The 17,935-nt window shown below is 38.3% G+C and overlaps 3 protein-coding genes across 3 annotated transcripts; all 3 read right to left on the bottom strand.

Annotated features, from left to right (window-relative positions):
* Positions 1-1,452: 1,452 nt before the first annotated feature.
* On the bottom strand, positions 1,453-2,856 carry LOC146146957 (putative MFS-type transporter C09D4.1). Its single transcript, XM_083387888.1, has one exon. It carries the CDS (start codon positions 2,854-2,856, stop codon positions 1,453-1,455), a length of 1,404 nt encoding a protein of 467 aa, XP_083244014.1.
* Positions 2,857-5,755: 2,899 nt separating this feature from the next.
* Positions 5,756-15,016, bottom strand: LOC146146956 (FERRY endosomal RAB5 effector complex subunit 3-like). The gene is made up of 12 exons (XM_083386475.1): positions 14,839-15,016; positions 13,968-14,113; positions 13,394-13,528; positions 12,719-12,862; positions 12,257-12,393; positions 10,975-11,250; positions 10,273-10,275; positions 9,908-10,020; positions 9,067-9,187; positions 8,239-8,425; positions 7,288-7,411; positions 5,756-6,302 (listed from the first exon to the last, which is right to left on the bottom strand). The coding sequence occupies exons 1-12, from the start codon at positions 15,014-15,016 to the stop codon at positions 6,121-6,123; spliced, it is 1,746 nt and encodes a 581-aa protein (XP_083242601.1). The 3' UTR covers positions 5,756-6,120.
* Positions 15,017-15,263: 247 nt separating this feature from the next.
* LOC146146955 (UV-stimulated scaffold protein A-like) lies at positions 15,264-17,917 on the bottom strand. Its single transcript, XM_083386474.1, has 2 exons — positions 17,814-17,917; positions 15,264-17,278 (listed from the first exon to the last, which is right to left on the bottom strand). Exon 2 carries the CDS (start codon positions 17,264-17,266, stop codon positions 15,269-15,271), a length of 1,998 nt encoding a protein of 665 aa, XP_083242600.1. The 5' UTR covers positions 17,267-17,278; positions 17,814-17,917; the 3' UTR covers positions 15,264-15,268.
* Between the last annotated feature and the right edge of the window lie 18 nt (positions 17,918-17,935).

Genomic DNA, 17,935 nt, shown 5'->3' with positions numbered 1-17,935 from the left:
TAATCAGGCCAATCAGTAGGGCTGCGCTCTGAAAAATTAGAACAGGGACGCTGCCCCAGGCTTTGAAGATAACTGCCCCGATTTCACCAAACAGCGCAGTTGTCGGCAGTAAAACGCCGACTACAAAAATGGAAACAAAGTTTTCGTCCAGCGGAAATGTCTGTTGAGTGACAATCTCATAGCCCACGACTAGCGAAGCTTGACAAGCAGCCCCAAATGCAAGGTTGGAGATACAAAGCCCCAAGTAGTTTTTGTATTTAACACTTACGATAATAGCGACCGAGGAAATGAATGCCATACTTGCACCGGCGAGCGACAATATCTTGTACCGTTTGTAAACATCCACCACTTTTCCAAACGCCAATGCCCCACTTGCCGAGCCGATGTAGAAGATGGTCATGACGTAGGCACCCATTGCGTCATGATTTTGAACGAAATCTTCAATGATTCGCGACATGCTCGTGAATTCCACCACAGCTATTTGCCAAATGATTCCCATAGCCGTTATTGCTAAAACGGCTGTTCTGTCAGTGAAAATGGACTTAATTTTAGACCAGAAACTTTGCCGAACTACTTTGGACAGCAATGAATCCGTTTTAATCCTCTGTGCTTCAGTAGGAGGCGTTGGTGGACGGTCGGTTACAAATATTACAAGAAAAATGGTGACAATCACGACAAGAGCTGTGAATAAAACGTAAATGGTCATCAGTGTGTGGTTGAACGATAAATTGTAAAGGTGAAATGGCATGTGGTTGAATTTTTTCAAACCATGGATCTTGGGTGAATAAATTTATTTATTTGCACCCAGGGGCGCCCGCAGAAAATTTTCCAGGGGGGGGCAACCAGGGGCGTAACCAGAAAATCAAAAAGCAAGAGGTCACCCCCTGTTCTTGTAACGCCACTAAATCGAAACGTAAAAAAAATGCTTCAAATTCCAATATGCATATTTTTAGATTTGGGTATTTAATTTACAGTTAGCAATTTAGAAGAATTGCGCTTTCAATAAATACAGTTTAAAGCAGCACATGCACACAAGCGTATAATGTTATGTCAATCATGCATAGGCGGAGCCAGGGGGGCCTGAGGGGCCATGTCCCCCCCACCGAAATTTATAAATATTTTACTCTTAAAAATTTGTTTTTTTTAGCACTTATGAGCAGTACCACAACAGTCGATAAAAGACATGCCACATCTTCAATTGTCATGCCTTGTTACGTCACAAACGATGTAGAAAATATAACGTTTTCTATACAATAACGTAGTTTTACTACATTTGCGTTAACACTCAGTCCGTTGCTGCTCGAAACGGTTTGCTAGGATTGTTATTTGTGTTCGTTACGGCAGTTAATACAATAACAAAAGCCAAACAAAAAATTCCAACTCTTTGCCCCCCCCCAAAAAAAAAAAATTCGGCTGGCTACGCCACTGTGTTCATGGTATGAAAAGCATTAGCTAGCTGGTGTCATTAGTATTCCCGTTCAGCAACGACATGGTTTCTGACATTTCTTCATCAGCATTTGGCAAGCCTTTATCGGCAGCTAGTCGCTTGTTGTCAATGGTAAAAAAACAAGTAATAATCAGGCCAATCAGTAGGGCTGCGCTCTGAAAAATTAGAACAGGGACGCTGCCCCAGGCCTTGAAGATAACTGCCCCGATTTCACCAAACAGCGCGGTTGTCGGCAGTAAAACGCCGACTACAAAAATGGAAACAAAGTTTTCGTCCAGCGGAAATGTCTGTTGAGTGACAATCTCATAGCCGACGACGAGCGAAGCTTGACAAGCAGCCCCAAATGCAAGGTTGGAGATACAAAGCCCCAAGTAGTTTTTGTATTTAACACTTACGATAATAGCGACCGAGGAAATGAATGCCATACTTGCACCGGCGAGCGACAATATCTTGTACCGTTTGTAAATATCCACCACTTTTCCAAACGCCAATGCCCCACTTGCCGAGCCGATGTAGAAGATGGTCATGACGTAGGCACCCATTGCGTCATGATTTTGAACGAAATCTTCAATGATTCGCGACATGCTCGTGAATTCCACCACAGCTATTTGCCAAATGATTCCCATAGCCGTTATTGCTAAAACGGCAGTTCTGTCAGTGAAAATGGACTTAATTTTAGACCAGAAACTTTGCCGAACTACTTTGGACAGCAATGAATCCGTTTTAATCCTCTGTGCTTCAGTAGGAGGCGTTGGTGGACGGTCGGTTACAAATATCACAAGAAAAATGGTGACAATCACGACAAGAGCTGTGAATAAAACGTAAATGGTCATCAGTGTGTGGTTGTCGTCCAACAACTCGTCTTCAGCAGTTGTGGAGTTTAAGAAGTCAAGATGGAGCGAAGTTGAAGGTATAATGAGCCCTAGTGTTCCACCTAGAAATGTTCCAATCAAGTTGACAGAAATTGCTGTACCCACTTCCTTCTCTGGAAACCACAGCACAGCAAAAATGGGCGGCGTGGTCATTACCAACTGCATTGCGAAACTGTTAAAAATCTGTCCGAGAAAAGCCACAGCAAAGCAACTTCGGTAAGAAGTCGAGATTGTGATACACATAAATCCCAAAACTGAGAATACCGCAGCGGTTATCGACAGGTTTCTGAAGCCTAGAACCCCTTTGTAGGCGAGCCAAGCAAGAGGTAGAGTAGATACCACTGGTGCTAAAGTGTCAGCAATCGTCAGCCAATTTACAAGGCTGTAGTGTACGCGAAAGAACCTGACGTAGAAGTTACTGATTTGTCCAAAACACGCAAAGCTCCAACCGGCCAAAAACTGAAGAAACATCAGCACAGCTAAAAAAGCCCATCTTCGCTTATACAGCCGCGTTTCACTCTTTTTCTCGTGCTGCATAATGTCAAGTTTCCTTTAAGAAAACTTAATTGCGCTTATATAATATTACAAAGCCTGTTGCTGTTGTTATGTTCGCGTGTTAACGATCTAGACACGAAACGGGCGCTTTTGCTGACTGTCGATCACGAACGAAAACTGATCGTCAGATAGAAACATGACTTGTGTTCATTTATCAACTGACAGAAATCTGTGTCATATAACAAAGCGCATGCTTTTAGCGATAGGCGACATTGGTTTATGTTTAACTTCAAAAATACGTCCCATCTTATGCTATGATAAAACACAAACAAAATTGGCACCAGTTAAATAAAGTTTAATGACTGTTGGGCTGAATAAAATGCTTTGTCAGTGTAAACAAAACAGTGTACAACTGTACATTACAATGACTGATGTTATAGCCCAGTGATTCCCAAACTGTGTGCCGCGGCACACTAGTGTGCCTCGAGAGATTGTCAAGTGTGCCGCGAAAATTTTTGTAATTTTGGAAAATAGAGTATTTGTACTACCAATAGCCATACACGCAAGAAATTTGGACTTAAATACGCACTACCCATTAAAAATTAATCACATTGAGACAGTACATATAGTTTGTCGTTTGTGAAGGGCGATTGTAAAATGACTCTATTCTTGTTCTGTTAAAAGTGTGCCAAAATATTTAAGTCATTTTTAGTGTGCCGCGAGCCAAAAAGTTTGGGAACCACTGTCTAGCTCTTCAGAAAGTCATTTTGATCGACGATAACTGCACTCGTATCCAGCAACGGATCTAGGATTTTGGTTTTAGGGGTCATGACATTTTTTTCATAGATGACGTCACAACGTGAAGGCAAAATGTGACGTTGTAAAATAACATCTAAACGTGACGTCATAAAAAACGTAACCTGAAGAACCCCACACGGTTCGTATATTTTGCTAAAGTTTTAAGTTGGAGAGGTGTTATAATTAATACAAAATCAACATTACAAAGATCGCACATAGCGAAAAAAACGCCTTTATATGTTTACGTTTTCAAGACTTTCATTTTCGAGCACCGGGTATGCGTTGACGACGCCTTTGGTGTAAAAATGATGTAATCCACATATTGTGAAGTCGGGTGAAGCGCGATTTTTGCATTTACGTAGTTAACATAGACAAAAATACAGTTTGGGGGAATTGTCACGTGGACGAGAAATAAGAACGAGAGAAGAGTGACATCCTCTCACCTGCAGTCTCACTAACGTTTAAGTCAGAGCTTTCTATGAGAATCCCATGTCTGTCCCTCATGAAATTGCAGCATAGAATGTTGTGTGAGCAAGTGACTGAGGTCAGTGGTCATGTTTGGGCTACAGTCAGAAGTGAAGAGAAGGCTACGACCGGATAATCAGCAGAGGTGTGATGAGTAGAAACAGAAAACAAAACGGCCTCTTTCTCTACAAAAGCAAGAAAGACCCGTTGTTCTTTGCAGCGACGGAGTAGTAAAATCGGTTACTGTATTTAAGTATCTATAATTAGTATCCAGTAATTCGTTTCTAAAGGAATAATAAATGTAACAAGTGTATTAAGACCATTTGTGTTACATTTATGGACTTATTTTCACCCTATAAAACCAATGTAATACATTTTCCTAAATAGCGTATAATATTGAAACTTTACCTGGCAAAAAATTACAATTGTAGCGGCATGCGCTCCATACGATCGGGCCACATCCCGATCATTCAGTTTAAACAGTCTGGTAGATCGTGACGTCGTCACACCAACTTGTGTGTAGGCTATTCATCAAATTGACAGCATATTGCTGATCTATTTTGTAAATTGTTCAGAATATTCTGTTTTTCGTTGCGTCGCCGAACCGCGTTGTAGCGAAATTTAATTACCGCCAGCTGGAATGCGTTATTTAAGCGCTGGCATGTCAAGCCAAAATTAGCAGTCTCACTGTTCGCTCGTGAATTCCAGATAGCGTACGTTACAGAGGTAAATTATTGTACGTGTATCGTAAATACCTGGAAGTATCGCTTCTCGTTTGTTCATGCAATAAATATTTTATTGTGGCTCGCACCCATATAATATTTTCAAATTTGATGACCATGTTCTTCACCTAAAACTGCATTATAAATTCCATGTGACGATTTTTTAAATTCGAAAACTTTATTTAGCCATCATATGACAGTATGACACACACTAATATCAATATGTATAATGTGTTTTTAAACATCTGTGTCTGACCTTAAAACTTTTATTATTTGAGCGTCGATATATATATTATATTTTTTAAGACGACTTTTTGGACAACCTTATCTTAATACAACAAACAGAGTTGCGAAGACAGTTTATTGCACTTGAAATGATTGAAGACAGTACTATGGCGATGGAAGAATCAAAACGAAAAATAATACTCGGGTTATAAACACCAGTCTGGACGTTTGTGAAAGCAATAATAGCTGAAGAGTTCTGTACTGACGCCAATTACAGAAAATAAGCACGTGTTATCCTCCCGTCCATATACGAGCTCTATATGGATTAGTTTGCTACATACCAATAAAAACAGAAGTCGACACATCAAAAAATAGTAGGTTGACCACTGGAGGTAACTAAAGTTCGATGCTAAAGAAAATTTTAGCTTAGTACCATAGAAAAATACCTTTAAACGTTTCATGTTTTCTATTTTGATTAGGCATAGCAATACGTCATTTGGTGTCGGACCGCAATAATTTTGTCACACATATGGGAATAAAATGTCAGATATGAGACATACTTTACCACAACGAACGACCTAAAAAACGGAACGAGGACATAAGTTTAGTTCTAAACCATTTATCAACCAGCTTGAAAAGCATATTCGAACCAACTAAATAACTAAACATTTTAAACAAACTTGCAGAAAAACGAATCCGCCAGACATCGGCGTTCATGCATAAAAAGTATTTAATCACAAATTCAATTCTGCGGATAAATAATCCATTACAAAAAAATATGATCCCAATATTAGGTTACAAAAACAAACTTGACCCGACTAGATTTTTCACTATGTATGTTTGACTTCTAATGAACTTTTCAATCGCGGTCGCATCGGAGCCAAGTAGTTTTTGGTCCAAACTATTGGAATAAAAAAATGTAAATTATACAAAATCGTTAAAAAAACAAAAAAAAAAATCGAAAAGCTCAGCGTGAGGGTGACGTCACGACTGACAGAAGTTTACGCCATACAGATTCACATTGCAACGCAAACAAAGTGTCAACGCTACAGACAGTTTAACGGCTCGTCCACATAGGCCGAGGCCCAGTGTGACGTTACTGCTTAGCGTTGGGCCTCCGGTGGGCCGGGGTCAGGTTCCGGGCCGAGGTGGTCCGAAAGACCTCGGGCAGCGCGGAACGGAGCCGGTCAAAGGCCTCCTCTGACACCCCGGGCGGAACTACAAAGTTGATGTTTCGCGATAAGCCGCCGTCCCAAGTCGCCATTTCCATCATGAAGCCTGTCACAATAAGTTTTTGGCGGTTTACTTTTGACATTTTTTGGCCCTGGATGGTCTAGACCAGGGTGGTCCAACTTCTTTTCATCGCGGGCCAAAAACAAGTTTTTTTTTTATCTTGCGGGCCAATGTTTTTAAACTGCGATTCTTAGGCTTATTGCTGGCAAATTATACATAGTCTATAGCATATATATACTAACTTTATGGAATGTATACCTTTGTTCAGTTACGGTAGTTATGAAATAATTTCAACACCAAAAAATTAAAAAACTAAAATTAAAGTGATATTGCCAGATTGAACCAAAGCTGATATCAGTTCGCGGGCCGAAAAAGCTGAACTCTTTGGCCCGCGGGCCTGCAGTTGGACCACGCTGGTCTAGACTCTAGAACAGGGGTGCTTAAACTTTTTTTACCGCGGACCCCTAAAAAGTTTTTTTTGCTTAGCATAGACCAGTGTCTACAACAAATTTTCAGAGATGATGTCATAAATTGACGTCACACGATCAATGGACTTTATAAATGTACTGTTTCCGGTCCAAACAATGTAAATTCCAAAAACATTCGATGCAAAACCGTCTTATTTATAATTTAACCCAGTTTAAGAAACCCTGTTCTATAAAAGTGGTTCGTAACCACCGGTCCGCGATAAATTTTTGACGGTTAGATAAAAAGTTTTCTTAATTTTGCAGTTGGAAACTATGTTTTTTACCAACTTTAAAAATAGTTTTTTCCGTCAAAAAGTTCCACTGGTTTTGAGCAGTGATTTTCAACCGGTGTTCCGCAAGGCGAAAACCACCACATTTACAAAAAACCCTGGCCTATGTCAGCTTGGAATCGAATCAGCATCGATATTACCCTACTGTCGGGCGAGTACCGATACTGTCACTTGCTATCGGGAATCGGGTCTGAACCGATATTATCTCTACCAAAAATCTCTATCGGCTCCATACCGCCGATATCGGAGCCCGTATCTTGGCGACGGGTTTACCTTTCATGCACTTCATGACGAGTTCGGCTCGTTTCACGCACCACTGAAACGTGATCTCTTCCGTGAGCTCGCGCGTGAGAAGAAGGGGGACTGTGAGGGTCCGGATGTCGTGGTTCGACGCAACCTAATAAAGAAGTAAAGTAGAAATCATTTATATATGAACAGAATCCAGAAGAATAAATTTTTTTAGTTTTATTTTGCAAATTGACAATAAAATGCAAACGATGACAAACGTAGATAATTTGACAATTTCATAAAAAAAAATATTTAAACATATTAATATGTAGACTCAAATAAGCCAGATAATGACGATATCTGATATCTGATATCTGATATCTGATCGGTGGTAGTTTTGCCCAAAATAACCGGTCCCGGAATAGAACGAAGCATCTCGGCTCCGAATTGATATCACTTACACACTGTCGGTGTGCCGCTGAATTGTTTTAGCTCTGTTGGTGTGCCGCAAGTGTAAAAGGGTTGCGGAGCAGAGGGTTAGATCAGTACTCTTCAACCGGTGTGCACGGAGCACCCTAGGGTGCACCAAAATATGCGTGGGGTGCACCAGTACGAAAAGGTATACAAGGGTGCATCACAAACATTTATTGAACCATTAAGATTTGACATTCAGGATATGAAAATTTGTTTGAATTCTGTTTTATGACATACATTAGTCCTCGCAAGCAGTCTGCAGCCATAATCCAACTCTCACCGACAGTGTGTAAAACTTTCGGCAGATCCGCTCGGTTTAATTGACATGATGATATTGATATGCATAATGATTTTTTATATCGCTTTTTACCTCAGTTTACCTTTTAAGTAAACAGGGTGCACGAGTTCGTCACAACCACGTAACTAAACGAAAAAAGGTTAAAGAGCACTGGGCTATACCCAGTTGTTACTTGCGTGTATCTTTTATGGGAACATAATTCTGACAATTTTATATGGACGAACCTTGAGTATGTGCCGCAACGCCAGAACGACCGGGTGCCTCGAGGTGACGTTCATCATAGAAACCTTACTCTGCAGGTAACTCTCGTCCGCCACCACGTGGAAGACCACGTGGACTTGCGAGAGGTTGGAATGCTTTGTGACGTAAAACTCGCCTTCGGTCAGCTCGACGTTTTCAGAGTCTTCGGCGCTGGAAAGGAAAATTGAAGAAGGATTGTTGGAAGAACATCCTTAAGATGACGCGGTTAATTGTGCTTTGCAGATTATGGTTACGGAAATACTGTTCGATTGTTGTGCAAAATAGATATCTTTTTTGCGTGATTTCGGAGCGAAAAAAAAAATTTGCTCCTACTGTCTTTTAAAATATAGCCTAGTTCTATAACTTCAGCAGAGAATTAGCAGTATGTCTTTTGTAAGGTCTAGTAAATATTTCAGAAGGCATAAAATCCAAACCATAAAAACAACCTTGGATAGGTATATAATAAACAAGAAACATATAAATTCAAAAAAATTTATAGTCTAGGGCTACTATTTTGTTCGAAGACACATTTCTGCTATCTTCCATGAAAACTGTGGTCTTACATTTGTCATTAAGATATTTGCAATGCAGCATTTATGTGTTTTAAAAAACTAATTACAGATAGGTTAATAATTATTTTGAAAACCGATAATTTAATAACTTGACCTAGCTTTAAAATTGATTTAAATTTTTAACTATGATTTTTCTATAGCTTAAAAATCATTTTTATCATAAAGAAAACACACATAACAAGTGACACAACAACACTGGAAATTGCGGAATTTATCGCAATTATAACAAACTGTGCTTACGCGTTATCCGACTCCGCATCATTTCTTTTCGTTTCGGTCACCAGCTTTCGAATGTCGTCCAATTGTTCTTCAAGCGGGGGAAAGTGGAATTCGGACGAAGCGTTGCATATCGACGAAAACTCTTAAGAGGCGATAAAACAGGGGTAGAACACGTTTGTTCATAAAGGGACGGATAACTCTAATAAACCGCGATTGCGGGCCGGACAACTGTAAATGTTGAACATCTCGGCCTGGATATAAGATTTTTATTTGACCTTACTTGATTATATAACATAAAGAAAACATAAAAATACTTGTCAAAATAAACAGTAAACTTTTGAAAGAATTCGTTCAGTTTTAGATTTCATCCAAATTTAGCTTAGCTTTGCAAACAACAAACATTTTCTTTAATGAAGTATCAATAACAGTAAGCATTACGAAAATGTGCCGCGGGATAAAAGAACTGAGCCGGTGGCCTGGATCTGGCACGCGGGCCATAGTTTGATGACCCGTGGGCCCTGGTTTAAAGCGATTTAAGGATTCGTTAAACAAAACACAATGTTTATTTGCTATTCAGTCGCCCTTATTAAAGGTTGGGGGTCTATTTTGTTAATTTTGTAACCAGAATACCACTTTTCCAACGTCACAACAAACATTGACAATAAGCATTTCAATAGGTATAATAAATTATATCGCTAAACTGATACCTTGTTTTTTACGCGGTAGCTATAATACCGACGCTACTTTGGCGTAGGATCGGCGGCAAAATACCCTGTTATAGAAAAGCCGTTCTCATACCTCGGCCTGGTCTTGCCTTTAAACCGTTTTGATGTTACATTTCGAATCAAGACAGGACCCGTACCTTGTTCGATTCCGGTGCTTCTTCCAATTCTTTTGTCGCTGAGCAGAACGACTGCAGAAAGTGAGTTCGAATAGAGAGACATCGCCGTTTGAAAGCGCTGGGCGTCCATTTCGCTGTGTGTTGTGAAATAAAGAGTTCAAATAGTGGATATCCACATGTGACACATAAACTGATATTTCATAGCTTTTCAGAAAAGTTTATGAACACTTAAGTGTGTAAAGAATCTCTAGCAAACATTAAAAAAATTGAAAAACGATTTCAAGCGAAATGGCATAAATCTCTATGATAAACTGTTTAGCTTTTTGAAAGGATACTATTGTTATTTTACAATGTATTTTCTTTGACTTTCGCAAAAACACGTTTACCCTCTGTATTTATGTTCCACGACATGCCTTTACCGACTTTTGCCACATGGACTCTTTACTTAATCCAGGTTGTTATTGTCTGATTATCTTAAAACGCTGATTATCTTAAAAAAGGCCATGTATTTTTGACTTGTCAGCTAACCCAATAAATTTTCTTAAAAAAACGCAATACGATGCTCTTAACAGTTTTAGCTTGGAAATAAAACTCTTCAAAGATCTCAGTTATAAAATAGCGCCTTTTACCCATCAGTCGCCGCCCGAAAACAGGTTTGGTTAGGCCTACAGTAGTTCGGTAAGTGCAACCATCCTACCACGCATCCAAATAATTTTTAAATGAACGAATATTATTTGGGTAAAAGTGCGGGTTTGGGTGGTTCAAGCATTATTATATTTATTATCCCACTTTGAAATTTCAAGTTTGATAACTGGTTTCGCTACTGTACCTAAAAAAAGTGGTAGGATTAGAGTTTTATTTTAATTATATCGATTACGGTTGACTGTTTTCAAATAGACTTCTTGCATTTCTTTCGCAAAAGTAACTACAAAAATTTACAATGGACTAAAATAGTGAACTAAGGTCTGAAATATTAGAATCGAAAAAACTTTACTAATAATAATAATTTGTCCTTGGCATTTGGGTCTGTCTCGAAAAGTTTAACAAGGGCGCTGGCACAAAAACTGAACGGACAGACATTTACTAACTCGTCTCCGGAGTATCTGCAGAAGTTAAGGATGTCGGTTACGAGGAGCCGGATGTTATGCATCGTCTTCAACTGCGCTCCCAGATTCACTGTGAAGCTTTCCTCCATCACAATCCCGCTGCTGGCTCCTCCCATGCTCGAGATCGTCGCTCCGGAGCCGCTCTTCTTGATGGGAGCCGTGGAGGAGGAGGAAGTGATGGCAGAGAGGAAGAGAGAGTCATCCGGGATGTAGGACTGCTTCACGTGGCTCGAGTCGAGCACTTGTTGCACGCAGAGACTGCGAAGTGAAAAGTAGGGCGTCGGATTCTGGACTCGAGGAGTCGGTTTGTTATGTACCAAATTTTAAAACCGACTGGACCGTCAACTGGAGTTGTAAAGGTAGAATAGCATATGGTGAACTATTTTCCATCCATGTATTGTGAGAGAATGAATTATACTACACCCCTGAGTGGATTGCTGAATATCCATGTTTTTTAACTACATAAATTGGCGGAATACAGGCTGTAGTAAGGGCCGGACTCGGGACTCAACGAAATCGTCCATTTGACCGTCCGGAGTTGGACTATGGGTAATTTTAACAGACTCTGCAGCCCTGGTGAAAAGCCCGGGAAATGCTGATCTTAGTGATTGTAAAAACTTTTCTACATTACAAGGTTTTGAGTCGGCTGAAAAATCAGTTACTGATTGAACTATAGCAGTATTTTTCAACTCTTTTCATCATAGCCCAAATACTAAGCGTAAATAAAGCAGTGCAGCTTAGGCGATCTAATTATCAACAAGTTTTTTAATAGGTGAACACAACATAAATAGCATAAAAAATTCCAATTAAATGTTATGCCATGTCTTTGTGTCTCTCCGATAGTTTTCTCAAATTTTAAAGACAATTAGCTCTGGACTGATCTCAATTAATCTAAACATATAAACTACTGCAGTCAGCGACTGAGTTCTGGGCCGTGATCCATAGGTTAAGAAACAGTGAGCTACATAGTGGTGTACAATAAAAAAGTGCCATAAGATTGCTACAAACTGATGTATATATGCATATTTTAAATTATAAACCGGAAAAGCTAGCATCATTGTTTAAAAAAATAGTTTATTACATAGATACAAGTTTAGTACATTACTATAAAAATCGGTTGAACTTTGACTAGTTTAAAATTTATTTAAAACATCGATTGTAGTACAAGGTTTGAGGATTCCTACAACAACAATTTATAAGTCTCAGAATGCTTCCAACGATCAACTTTTAAATTAGTTTAAACAAAAAAATAAACAACACCCACTATATTGGTCCATTTGTGTTGATTTTGTTGTTGTTGGCCAACATTTCCTTATGAAGTCCGACCACTAGTTCACTAAATTCTCTTTTTTGCGATGTTGTGATTTGTTCCGTTTCGTTTTTCCAATGACTTTGCAATCGCTGAAAAAATGCAAAATAAAAATCGGTTGTTGTTTTCGGTCCAAAAAGTGATATCTGTTGATCCCTAGTTCAGTGTTTTGCAACCTTTTTTGGCTTCCACATCCTACAGAAAAGTGCAACAGGGTTGAAAAAAAATAATTTTAATATTTGGCACTTTTATCGTACACAAATAATGCATCAAAAAGCTTACCAATAGAGCAAAAATTGGAGTCCAAAAGAATTTTAAATATCTCTTGGCACCCTTGAGTGTTAAAAATGGCACCATAAAGTGCTGCGGCACCCCGGTTGAGAACCACTGCCCCAGTTAGAAATGCAATAATATTACCTCAATGTCAGCTAAGTGTTTGGATGCCAGTATAGTGACATCATTTGCTGTGTACGCGAATCCAACATGTTCACAGGCCCTGGTCATTTCCATCTGTTGGCGTTGTTGCATTTTTACTATCGACGATTCCTTGTCCGAAAGAAACTAAACATAGCATGTCACTTAACAATCTTTTTATTTACACCTTTAATGGTCTTTAATTTAGTGCAGAACAAAGGGGCTGAAAAATGTTTTACCTACTACAAAAAGAGAAGCAGCTGGTTTTAAAACGTCTAGAGCTGTCAATACATAGTTTCATTCTGAATTATGTTTTTCTTCATTTTTTTTGTTTAATCTTAAAATCTTTAATTTAATTTTTTTATTTAACAACAGAAGGTTTCACAATATATATATATATATAGATTTTAGTATTTTTTTTATATGACTAATAGAGGTCACATAATATTTATATCAATGTGCTTAGAAACTAAAAAACTCATTATATAACATACAACCTTCTGTGGAAAAAATGATCAATAGCAAGTATTTATACACATATGTTTACAATAAATCTAGGTGATTTGAAATCTTGGTCAAAAGTTTTGTTAAATGCCAAAAAAACATCAAAGAAAAACATGTAACAGTTTTTTTTTTTTTTTTTTTTTTGTAACTTCAACATCCAATACTTTGCTATACTTTTGCCATGATGCCGAGATATTTCTTTTCCAGCTTGAGGAGAACACTGACCGCAGGTGAATGAATGAGGTAGTGGTAGGAGAGGGAAAACTCGTTCAGTTTGCTCGAATTGGGTTTGTGATGCTTTGCCCAAGTCTGAATCATGTTCACATTTTATTAATAACTTAACCACTTAGCTTAGACATTAACAAGTTTGATTGTCTATCCAAAAAATATGGTTAACTGTATAAAAAATTATCAAAGGACTTAATGGCTTAATTTAAAATCTTTATTTGAAAAGTGGGTGGCATAATTTAAAATATTTCTCATTGGTTTGTCTTGGACTTAATCATTTCATAAATACCTTTATACAGACAGAACAGTTTTTGCAAAATTTGTTTTTAGTAAAAAAAAAAAAATGGTAATAACATTTGCAATTCATTTAGATAAATACAAATAAAATAAAGCATGTAAAAGAAATTAAGTAAACGGCCAAAAATGTTCAGTGAGTGTACTAAACTTTAAGGTTTTGCTGTATAAAAAGTCAACAATTTTTGCACCGGCTAATAGCACCAGTGTGACACAACAAACGCACCTGTTCATACTTTTTTGCAACCGCGCCAGCAATTGTATCAATAAGAAACGGATCTTTTCTTATGGCATCTAGGGCTGTTTGCGCTTGATTGTGCTGTAAGTTTGTTTTTTCTTGCAAAGTGAAGTCTGATAGTGAATCACAAAACTCTAAAACAATAAAATTTAAATTAAAACAATAATTTTGTGTTTTATAAAAATTGTCAAGAAATTCAAACCTAAATATCTTTTACTAACAACCATAACAAAATAAATTTATAAAACTATTATTAGTTTGTAAGCTCACTTCAAGTCTACATCAGCGAACATACTACTAAATGATAAACAATTTCGGCAAAATAATAAAAAAACGTTTCTGTGTTTATCATCTAAATTGGTGGTTCTTGATCGTTTTTAGTGTCAGTACAAGAAAAAACAAGTAAGAGCATTTCAATAATGTTTTTTTTTATAAAAATATTTTTTTGAATATAAATCTATGACTTGCAATCAATTAACATATGAACAACACTAGGATGCCTGAACAACTTGAATTCAAATACTAGTAAAGTAATGCAGGACACTCATTTCAGTCCAAAATACCATTACTTTAAGTCAAATATAACATGCTACCATTGTCAAAATTTACCGTTGAGTAAAAATCCGTTTTTACCAGCAGGTTAAGAGAAACCGCCTAAAATACACCAGTGCAGTGTTTGTTGTAAGGTGTTTTGGGGGACTGAAACGGTCCCCCAAATTTCTCCAGCGGTTTCCCAGATTTTGGACTTACAACTTTTTGATATTTAAATGAAACACTTGCGGTCTCTTAAAACTCTTTAGCGGTCACCCAAACCAAACCTTTAAAAAACCCTGCACCAGTGCTTAAAAATAGGACGTACCTTTTTCCAAGAAGCAGGGAATGTTGTGGAAGTTCATCACCCTGGCCACCAGTTCCGGAACATTCTTAAGCTTGCTAACATTAACTGGTAGTTTTATGTCAATGGTGGGCTTGTTTTTGCCAGCACAATATGTGTAGTGAAAGGTCCTATCACCATTATCCAGCTCTGTTTGGCTCATTTTTGTACACTTTTTACAGTCAGGATAAAATTTTCCTAAATTGTAAGCACCTACAATGAAGTCACATGTTTGTCAAAGGTATAAAATATCTAAAATAACACTGCACAAAAACAAAATTAATTGTACTAGTAAAGATAAATACATTTTAAAATTATATCACTATACATACATCAACAATTTTTATTGCAGAAAACAGAAAACCATCACAGCAAAACAAAAGAAAAAATATATACACAGAGGTAGGGTCCCAAATTAATTTAATGCATAGCTAAAGTTGTTACCAAACTTATCGTCATTGCGTCTCTTGTCAAGTGTGTCCAATTTGCCAGCCACCCTTTTCAGACTGCCAGGGTTCAAAATCTTCTTCTGCAATCTGGAACGGCTGGTGTCGTTTAGCTTCTGCAAGTCGGTCAGGCCATTTTCCACTTTCCTGGATCTTTTTCCCTTCTTGGTTGGCGTTAGCTTTAGTTTTCCACCCGAGGAGATTTCAATGTCCTTCAAAAAGTCTTGTTCCTGTGATTCCTGCCACGAGCTTGAAGTCAGAGAATGGGAGCTTGAAGGGTTTTGTGACTGATCTGGATATTTTGGATGGCCCAACATATCGCGGTCGATTATTTTTCCATGGAAAGGGCATTTGAAGCGGTCTTGTCTGGGACAAAGTTTTCCACTTGGCAGCGGCGCACCACAAATTCTAGTTACAGGTTTAAAATCACCTGCAAATTCAATTGTCCTTGTTGTGAGGGCAGTCAGAGCAGCATCGGAGACACCTCCACCATCTCTTTCGCTTGCCGATGAACCCCCATAAAACCGATGGCCGATGTCAAACGCCTTTGCAGATCCCATTTCTATACTCTGCCGCAATTCTTCTTCTTTCTCTTGATCCCAAGCGTAAAGGTCCTTGCCGAATGGTACGACCGGAGCTTCCCCGTAAAGGGATTTCTTCTGCTTGGTTTGCGGAAATTGCTTCACAAGGGGCTTTTTAGGTTTAACTTCTGGTTTAATATTGTTTACTTCAGTTTTTCGCTTCTGTGCCTGAACGCTCAGTGCATATTGATATGACGTTGGATCGTCTGCACTCTTATCGTTTCTTAAAGGTTTCCAAACATTGGTGTCTGAAACTGCTTTCTTTGATTTGGATTTTTGTACCTTTTTTGGCTTTGGAGCTTGTTTTTTCACAACTTTAGAGGAAGTTGAAGGAACAGGAATATCCGGTACTTCGACAAAGTCATCGCAGTCACTCTCATCGCTGTCGATTCTAATTGATTCAGAACCTTTCAAATTCAATTCTTTGTATTTTACCAGAACCCGTTGCATCTCCGCCTTCTGGTCAATAAGGTCCTTTACAAGTTTACCCGAAGCGCCGCATTTTGTCGCAACTGTCAGCCAGCTGCGCAAGCGAGGCAAGTGAATGCGATTAGCTGCCTTTACATGATCTTTCATTGTATCGAGAACAGCTGCATTATCTTGGGTTGTTTTGACTTCAACTTTGGAAATCGACGACAGGTCAATTTCAACAGAGTACCCGCTTTCTGGTAAGCCAAGGTTTCTCATGTTGTTTGCGTTCTTGTGTGAAGCGTCACCAGCTTTAACACTGATATTCTCGTCGTCGTCTTTAAAATCCGGTACCAGCAGGAGAAGACAGTTTTTCATTTCGTTCGTGCAGCGTTTAATTTCCCAGCTACTTTTCTCTACAGACTTTTTGACCTTGTCCAATCGGATGCCGTCCATGATTTGTTTGTGTTCGGCTCGTTGTTCTTGCATCTGACGTTCCACACTTTGTTGTGGAGTAGGTCGGTCAAACTTGATGTGCTTTACAGTGGACAAGAAGTGAACAGCCAGGGCAAGTTTAGGATATGCAATGCTGTATTTGTCATGCCATTCCTTGACAGTTTGCAAGGACTCTGTCTTTAGCTTTTCAGCCACATGCTTTGGTGGAGGCAAGGGGTAGTCAAAGTCCGTACCCATTGTTAAATCCATAAACTCGTTAAAATCTTCGAGCAGAAGTTGACGGAACAAATGCGACCTCACGAAAAGTTCCTTCACGATTAAAAATGTGGCATAGCGAACTTCGGAGTGCTGCTTTTCAAACTGTGCCATAATCAGGTGAAAGCAGTGCTTCAACGTGTTTTCGCATTTCTTGCACAGAGATTTGAGCTTCTTGATTAGAGCCTTATCCAACTCTTGGCCACCACCTTTAGTCACAAGTTTTTCAATAATTCCTTCAAGCTGTTGTGCCAGGGACAACTCCATTTTCAATTTTATCTGCAAAGGTAATGTTACTATTACAGTTTCACAGAGAGTTTGAATTAACTCTTTTAGTCTGCCTAATTCATTTAAGGTAAATAATATAAGGGAAATGTTGACGCTTGCCTAGAATTATAGCACATTTTCATTCAGGGGATTATATTGCTATATTATTATTTAGGTTAAAGGAGTGCGAGCATTTGGGTTAAGGTGGGTCAGTATTATAATTCCATTTATTCTACCATATTTATTTCCTATACAATTTCCATTTTGACAATCATTTTCATAAAAAGCAGTAGGATTCTAGACCAGTGTCGATATAACATTTGTTTGGTTTAATTAAACTTGTAAATAATTGAGTTTCTTGTCAGTTACAGTTAGTAATGCCAGTAATGCTTAAAGCATATGTAACATTTAGAAATGTTAGAATTATATTGCTGTAGAATTAAAAATTAACTGGTTGAATTTCAAATGGCTGTTGAAGATAGTCAAAAACAATAAGGTATTACATGAGGATATACTTTATAATAAAATTAACCTTACATAATCTTACCTTACAAATTCGTAATTCCTAATTCAAAACATATAATTTTCACTTAACGTGTTTCAGCTAACAGACCACAAGCAAAAGTTCTCTGTAGTCAACTCGTATCGCAGTCCTAGCAGTGAATACAA

This window comes from Ascidiella aspersa, chromosome 4 (genome assembly GCF_963924565.1).
Source record: "Ascidiella aspersa chromosome 4, kaAscAspe10.2, whole genome shotgun sequence".
Lineage (NCBI taxonomy): Eukaryota > Metazoa > Chordata > Ascidiacea > Phlebobranchia > Ascidiidae > Ascidiella > Ascidiella aspersa.
This window is presented reverse-complemented; position numbering and strand designations above follow the sequence as displayed.

Excerpts from the sequence above, each read along its gene's own strand:
- LOC146146957 (XM_083387888.1), bottom strand. The coding sequence starts at position 2,856 with ATGCAGCACGAGAAAAAGAGTGAAACGCGGCTGTATAAGCGAAGATGG.
- LOC146146955 (XM_083386474.1), bottom strand. The coding sequence starts at position 17,266 with ATGGAGTTGTCCCTGGCACAACAGCTTGAAGGAATTATTGAAAAACTT.
- LOC146146956 (XM_083386475.1), bottom strand. The coding sequence starts at position 15,016 with ATGAGCCAAACAGAGCTGGATAATGGTGATAGGACCTTTCACTACACA. Across the intron at positions 11,251-12,256 it reads AACACAAATGGACCAATATA|TCTCTGCGTGCAACAAGTGC; the intron begins GTGGGTGTTGTT and ends TTCACTTCGCAG. Across the intron at positions 8,426-9,066 it reads GATGCGGAGTCGGATAACGC|CGCCGAAGACTCTGAAAACG; the intron begins GTAAGCACAGTT and ends TTTCCTTTCCAG.